The sequence below is a fragment of the Salarias fasciatus genome, chromosome 1 (assembly GCF_902148845.1).
Source record: "Salarias fasciatus chromosome 1, fSalaFa1.1, whole genome shotgun sequence".
NCBI classification, from domain to species: domain Eukaryota; kingdom Metazoa; phylum Chordata; class Actinopteri; order Blenniiformes; family Blenniidae; genus Salarias; species Salarias fasciatus.
The window spans coordinates 24891037-24898484 of record NC_043745.1 but is presented as its reverse complement, the minus strand read 5'-3'; the positions used below and the strand labels follow the sequence as shown (position 1 = coordinate 24898484).

At 41.6% G+C, this 7448-nt stretch overlaps 1 protein-coding gene across 1 annotated transcript; it reads right to left on the bottom strand.

The window, feature by feature from the left end:
• Nucleotides 1-2363: 2363 nt before the first annotated feature.
• LOC115391221 (anoctamin-5-like) lies at nucleotides 2364-7114 on the bottom strand. The gene is made up of 8 exons (XM_030095321.1): nucleotides 7106-7114; nucleotides 6471-6539; nucleotides 5767-6051; nucleotides 5449-5568; nucleotides 4802-5068; nucleotides 3261-3366; nucleotides 2924-2985; nucleotides 2364-2477 (listed from the first exon to the last, which is right to left on the bottom strand). Exons 1-6 carry the CDS (start codon nucleotides 7112-7114, stop codon nucleotides 3352-3354), a joined length of 765 nt encoding a protein of 254 aa, XP_029951181.1. The 3' UTR covers nucleotides 2364-2477; nucleotides 2924-2985; nucleotides 3261-3351.
• Between the last annotated feature and the right edge of the window lie 334 nt (nucleotides 7115-7448).

The following is a 7448-nucleotide window of genomic DNA, read 5'->3' as shown; positions in this document are numbered from 1 at the left end:
GCTATTTTAATGCGGTGTCTGAACTTCTGCTCATTTGTAAAGCCTGTCATTAAGGATTTTATTATGTACAGTTTCTTCCAAATAGATAACGGAATACCTTTTCTTTTTGTAATACAAATGTTCTAAATGTTATTAGTATTACAAAGTCTGCTGAGGGTTTGTATTAAAGTACAGCAAAGTTATGGACTATACATTCTCTTGTCTTTTATACCTGGGGTTCTCAAACTTGCTACTTAAAGGTCGGATCTGGTTTTTATTCAAGTTCAGAGTTCAGGAGTGATTGGCAATAACATCTAATCAACATTAAATCAGTTCACTTATGATTATTCTGGGAAACAGCATTAGTGTGAGTGCTCTGTACTGAAAACAGGATCAGAGTGAGTGGTCGTTCACTCTCCTCGTCTCCTCCGCTAGCTTAACCTGCTACTTTACTTCAGTTGACACAGACAGGCGAATAGTGGTGGATGCATGTTGCTGGATGTGTTTCTGATAGGCTTACAGGTGCATTAAGGAGTTTTTCAACTTTAAAAATACTTATTTTCCACCATAAATATGTTACAAATATTCAATGATGTGTACAATGTGCCCTGACATATTCATTGCAAGTACCGCTAACAGTGCTAAATTGTCACTTGCAGTTGCAGTGCCAGTCCGGCAATTTGTATTTCTTGGGGAGAATTTGAGAGGATGTGACGTAATGCACGCTCCCGCTGGCCTGATTTGCTTAGCTTTCGTTTTGTCCGCCATTACTCCGCCAGATGCTTAACGAGCAACAACTGAGCAGTATTGAGGATGGATCTTCCAGAAAATAAGAAAAGACCGGCTTCTAGCACTGCCACAACTCCAGCACAGACCCCACCAGGCAAAAGGTTACTCGAGCGCAACTAAAAGAGCGAGTAAGGAGTTCGCCTCTTCCGTGCACGTACATGGACGCAAGCCACAGGCACGAGCGTTTCACTAAGCTGCTGTTACGCCCAAGGCCTGCAGGGGCCGTTGTTTCACATGAAACGTGCAAACTCCTTAATGCACCTTTAAGGTATAACCCATCACCCGAATTCAGGTAATGGGTGGCCTTCAGCCACTTCAGGGAGTGATGACCCTGCCCAACATGAGTGTTGGGCTCAGCTGGCTCTGGCTGACAGTACCTGGTTAGGGCCCCGCGCCAGGCAGTAGGCTGACTGATACTGAGGAGGGCGCTTGACAGGCTACGTTATCGACGGTCGACTCAGTGGTGGCATTCGGATGAGCCTACTGAAAGGTCAAAGGATGGCACAACTGGCCAGTTAGCAGCAACTGCGGGGCAGTTTGTACCCAGATCTGTTACACCTCGGCGTGTACTGCTGGTCCAGGGTGTCCAAGTCCAGAGAGGCTCGGCGATGGGGGCACGACTTCGCGGGTCTGCAGCTACTGTGCAAGGTGAGGAGGGGAGGAAGCAAAACACCTCTCCACCTCACTTGTCCTCGTTGAAAAAATTGATGGACTCCTGAAAAAAAAAAAGGTAGAAGAACAAGCGCAAGAAGGTACACGATTTAAGTAAAATACAAGAAAAGTCATGTCTTCTGTGTTAATAGTAGGTCATGTGGATGTTACCTGCTGTCATGATAAACAAGAGATCGAGAGACCCGTTCAGAAAAATCCTTATCTCAGATTTTTATTCAGTACGGCCCGATTCCCATTCTCCAAGCCCTAAAATGACTAAATATACCAATTACATGTTGCTGGGACCGTGGTTATGCCTGTTACAAGAGCCATGAAGAAGTATTGTTTACGTATTGGTGAAATCGCCTTAAAACATAGAATATGTGGTTATATTTTTTCTTAAAAATGACACAGCTATTAATGTTATGGCATAACAGCTGGCACCAACTGAAAGCTTATAAAATTTCCTTTCACATGACACCAAGCACATACACAATTAAAGGATCTGAAGTTCTCTGTATCGCTAAAACATGTACATTATATGGCTTTAGCAAAGGTGAAAGGGAGTAGGCACCATATTGATAAGGAAAACACTGATAGCAGTGTAGAAGACATGTTTTTGTATTTATGACACAGGGAATAAAGGGTTGGAATGATTTTGCTGTCTGCAGAGGAATCAGGGGACTGTCATGCTGGTTTTTTGATAGTGTTGAAGACCAACTAGAGTCAGATTGTTTTTTAAGCTATTAAGTTTGTAAAAGGACTCATGGAATTCATAGAATCCAAGACTCCCACTTACTGCCATTTTATGTCATCAATAAAAATGATGCTACAATTAGGAATGAAATTATTGTCGAACTGAACAAGCATTTCATGCACATCATTTGAGTGAAGGCAGCAGAGGACCTGTGTAATTCTGTTTAGCCTCCTGTTCGTGCATCTGTTCTCAAACTCGGGCCGGATTTGAAGCTGCTGCTGTTCCTCCTCGAAGTCCACCAAGTCCCACTCGTACTCCAGCCGGGCCTGGCGCCGCTTCCAGAACTCCAAAAACAGAGTCACTGTCAGAGTTTAAAAGAAAATCAAAAAAATAAAAATTGAACATGCAAAAAGCCCTTCATTTTAAAATGTGCATGTTTTCATGCAGAGATGTGTGTATCTCTATTTTTTTGTCTTCCAATATGACCCTAATCGAATCGCAACTTTGGTTCCAATCAAAACCAGAGTTCCTGTTGGTTTTCTGGAGTCTAATGTGTTTCAGCTTTGCCATGAGTCATCATTTCTTGGCAAAAGACTTTGTTTTTTTATGCGTTCTGGCCTGCAGCACTGGCAGACTGTCCTCCTGCTTAAACGTACATAACTACATAATTGTGTTGGCAAGTTCCGGGCTGAAGCCGTTTTAGTGAAGGTGGACGTTTTCAGTGTGAAAAGACTAACAGTGAAAATCTGGCCTACAGGAGGGGGGTTCATTGGATCTGACACACAAGCTGAACAGACTGACACTTACCCCAAATCCCCATAAATATGGCAAAGAACACCGTCCCCCTCATTATCAAACAGATGGGATTGCTGGAAGAGAAAACACGGGAGAGGATAAGTTCCATAATAATCACTAAGGTGGAAGCGACACACCAGTTAATCAGTGGATACGACATTTATTTTCACGTTTGATTTAATCGCTCAACGCAAAGTTTTTACACATTAAATCTGACATCATAATATTTTTTAGTTCTAAAGTGTTAATTTCTCAGACACACATTCACATATTCAATTAAATGAAATGTTATTAATCCACCGAGACATGATTAACAAACTCCAATCAATATATCCAGTAAAATAATTACCCAGGATGAGAGACAAGTGGAGTTGAGCTTCCAGAAAGGACACTTTTTATCACAGAGGGGACACATCAGAATACTGCCCCCTATATCAGCATCACAGATTTCTTTGCTGGAAAGAGAAAGAAAACAAACATAAATACAATCAAAGCCGATTCACACAGTGTGTATGGGTGGTGCTCTAAAGCCCATAGCTGTATGGTAATTTCATGTATTTCTGCTGTGTCTTCCTGTCTTCTCAGTGTTCCTGTTTTATTTGAAGTGTCTCGTTGTCTTTCTGTGATCTTTGGGAGATCAGACAGAGATCAGATGGAGAGAAAGAGAAGCAGCGTCACACCTGTGCCTCCTCCATGCTTTCTACAGTGTCATTGTGGTCTTGTGCCTTTCATTGATTAGTTCCCTGTGTGTGTGTGTGTGTGTGTGTGTGCGTGCGTGCGTGTGTGTGTGTGTGTGTGTGTGTGTGTGTGTGTGTGTGTGTGTGTGTGTGTGTGTGTGTGTGTGTGTGTGTGTGTGTGTGTGTGTGTGTGTGTGTGTGTTCAATGTTCATTCATGAAGTTTGGAATGGGGATACTTACCTGAAACATTGCTGATTTTGAATCCAGACCAGAGATAAATAAGAATCTTTATCATGTTTGTTACCTGTTGACTAAAGTTTGGTTGCACTATTTCATTTCTCAGTCTTTTGTTTCCTTCTACAGAAGGATTTACAATTTTGCTTTATTTGACCAACATATGAGACTTTTGGTAAACAGTATAATTTGAGGTAGTCTCTCAGCAATCCGATGCACAATGCTGTCACTACATGTATTATTCCGTGTTGCGGCCACAATTCACAACTTTTACGGTTTAACGTTTCATTTCAGAGAATTTGCATTCCTCTAAAAAAAGCACACGAAATAAAAGTTTTATTACTGTTTGAATTCATCTCAGGGAATGAATGAAATTTTCTATTCCACTGCAGGTTTAGGTTTTTTTTTTTTTTTTTTTTTTTTTTTAATGAAATGGTGAACACTTTGCTTTTTTAAGCCAACAATATCAAAATTGCACAACAGACTTGTAATGAGTTAGACTGGCATTCAAGGCTGTTGGGTTTATGCTGTCTTTGAGAAGTGTTTATTCAACTCTGTTATGATTGAGGATGGCGCATTTGGTGAAGGTTTCACAGAGTTTATCTCTGACAGTCTTGCCAGGAAGTACTTAATCAGTGCTTGTAGAATAATCCACAAAATCACTAAAAAAATGGTGTGCAATGTCAAACAACCCTTTTTCCCCACACTCTGAATTGATGAAGCCCGTATAAAACTAAACACTGGGTGTTTTGTGACATTTTTAACAGTAGAAGCTCACTGAAACCTCAGGACCGGGATCAGAAAGCATTGCAATCAGTGACCATGAAGTTTAAAAATGAAGTAAGTTCAATGAGATAAGCTCTGTTTAACACAGGGTTTCAGGACAACACTTTAGAACTTCAGCTGAACCACTTTACTTGTCTACATATTTCTGTGCACATGTCTGAGAGCTCCACAACGCCTCCTGGTGGTACAAACCTGGACATGTTGACATCGTAACTGAGCAGCCCGTAGGTGAAACATATAAAACCCATGACGGCTGCGAAGAACAGCATCTCCGTGTAGAAGCCCAGCCAGGCAAAGTAGATCCCAATTTTCTCCCCATAGTACTTCCTGCAAGCAGACGATCACTCTGAGGTTCAGCGGCTGTTCTTTGTAAAACCAGAGGAATCTGGCCCAGTGCTTGTACAGATTGAAGCGTTCGCTCTCACACTCTGCATTTCTTGCCCTTTTCCAATATCGACACTGAAAAAGGAAAGAAAGTGCAATCATGTGCTGAACAAAAATTGCTCGAAGCATCTTATCTTACGGTGTTGATCCCTTTCCTTCAGAGGGAAATCAAAATCAAAAGTGTGAAATCCAGTGTCACCTATTTCCAAAATATAAATCACACTAAATGTAGTAAAAGTCATTTTTACAGCAAAATGAATGTGTGTCATTTGGTGAAGCGTACTGTAAGGAATCCTAATACTGCCTGCCTGAACTCTTCAGATCACATCAGAAATTTTGCATGTTGAATTGTCATCATGCAGGAAGTGCAGGTAGACGTTACAGCAATAGAAAGGCTCTGAAAAAGTCTTCCAGGGTTTAAATCCTGTCGTTTGCCTGAGTGCAGCGTGTCTTACATCATGCAGCGGGAAGGCGGCTGTGTACGTCCCGTTGCTGAGTAATCGCTTGATTCCCGTCTTGTCTTTATCTTTCCGACCCTCTTTGAAGTACGGACAGCGAGCCAAGATGTAGAACACCTACATTAATGACAGGGATAGGGATCTAATGAGAGATTAGTTTGGATTTGACTTCAATCGATCCACATACGTTCTGAGGTTTGCTGCATTGTTGCATCAGCATCGTTCAAACCTGCAGAGATTAAGCCTTCTACAAAAATCAGTCTTTAAATCAACTGGGTTTAAATATGTCCCCAAAAACTCCATAGAGAAACATACGATTCTGTTTCTGGTGGACGGGGGGAAGAAGGTGTCTTTGTCGTTAATGAGGAAGAAGTCCATCTTGTTCTTATCGAAGGGGTAGGTGAAGTAATCGGACTGCGGGTGCATGACGTGATCCGGCAGGCGGAAAGGGTGCGACAGCCACTCCAACGGGACGTCCTGACCGTGAGGGACGTCGCTCTCCTTGAAGGGAACTTTAACCTTCAACACGTCTGCGTAGGTGGCCAGGATGTCCCACGGAACATGGATCTTCAGGAAATACGTCTTTTGGTCTTTAGAGTCCTGCAGGAAGTAAACAAGGGTAAGAAAAGGATAAGCTTTGAGACTTAGTCATAAGTTTAGGTTGTATCATTAGATCTGTGCATTTGTGACTCCACTTTCTATAATCTTCAGCGGATTTGCTCATTGTGTTGTTTCTCTGAATGCTCCTGTTTTCTGTATGTTGCTGTGCGTTGCCTCCACCAGTTTCCACTTTCTTTGTATAGATTTGGCGAATCAGACGGTTCCCAGCTTTTAATGAGGGCGATCTGGAGCGACTTACAGGGGGAACAAAAAACCATGGGAGCTACTGCCTGAGAATACCTAATAGCAGGATCATATGGGTTTAACAATGATCCCTTTAATTTGCCTTTGTCGGGTTTGATGTGACTCAGTACTCTGGCCACCAGGTGGCGCAGCTGCTCCGCAGATTACTTTCTTACCGCGTTGTCCTCAGTCTCCAGCTCCAGTCCTGCTTTCTCAAGGTTGGCCTCAAACTCTCTCCTCCTTTCCTGTGGAGAAATACAACAGCAAAAGCATTTGTGATCCTTCACCTGCAGATGTCAGAGGAATTACACAACCCTCCTGTCTGAGTCGCTAAAAATGTTGTTTCACCCTGCCACATGAAATGGGATCACAAGGAGACAGAAGTAGCAGATTTTCTATGTATTATTCTCATAGAGATGTGATCCTTTAAAAACAAACATTGCTGATGTTCTTGGTCATTTTATCTAATCATGTCATGTGTGTTTGAGCATCAACACACTTCTGAAGGGTCATCAGTCTGTCATCACTTTGATACTTTTCCCATTCTGGGATCTATAAAGTACATCTGTCATCTTTAAACATATGAAAGACTTCCAGTATGTTAAGTGAAGCCTATGACTCGAACTGTATGAGACAATGAAGAACTTTACAGCAAAACAAAGCCGTGTCCACAGTGTGATGCTGGCCGTTCTCTCTGAATTCCAGTTTATTCCCACAATCAAAACATGTGTTTGAGGTTCATCGGTGTATAAATTGACTGATGTTATAAAAGTGTGCGGTTATCTGTTTATTTGGGTTTTCCCATTGTTACCTGGGTCATCTAACCCTATGTGGATAAAGTTGAGTAGAAGATGGCTGAATGGATGTGTCGACCACTTGATGGCAGCAGAAAGCAGCAGCAAATGCAATATTCCAAACAACCTATATCCAAATAATATGGTCAACTTTTAAGTTTACACTGGGAAAACAGTGAGAAAACAATTATCTAATTATTATTAATTACAAGGTGCTTCCTATATAAAGAGGACAATATTTTTTTTATCTTTTAAGTCTGATAAAAACTCACTTGTGTGTGTCCTGTGTATGCATATGTATACCATCAAAGCTCACTGTTCTCTATACGCCAATTACAAAAAAAACCAAATCAATTTTCT

Excerpts from the sequence above, each read along its gene's own strand:
- LOC115391221 (XM_030095321.1), bottom strand. Across the intron at positions 6,052-6,470 it reads TGGAGACTGAGGACAACGCG|GACTCTAAAGACCAAAAGAC; the intron begins GTAAGAAAGTAA and ends TACTTCCTGCAG. Across the intron at positions 5,069-5,448 it reads CCGCCTTCCCGCTGCATGAT|TGTCGATATTGGAAAAGGGC; the intron begins GTAAGACACGCT and ends TTCCTTTTTCAG.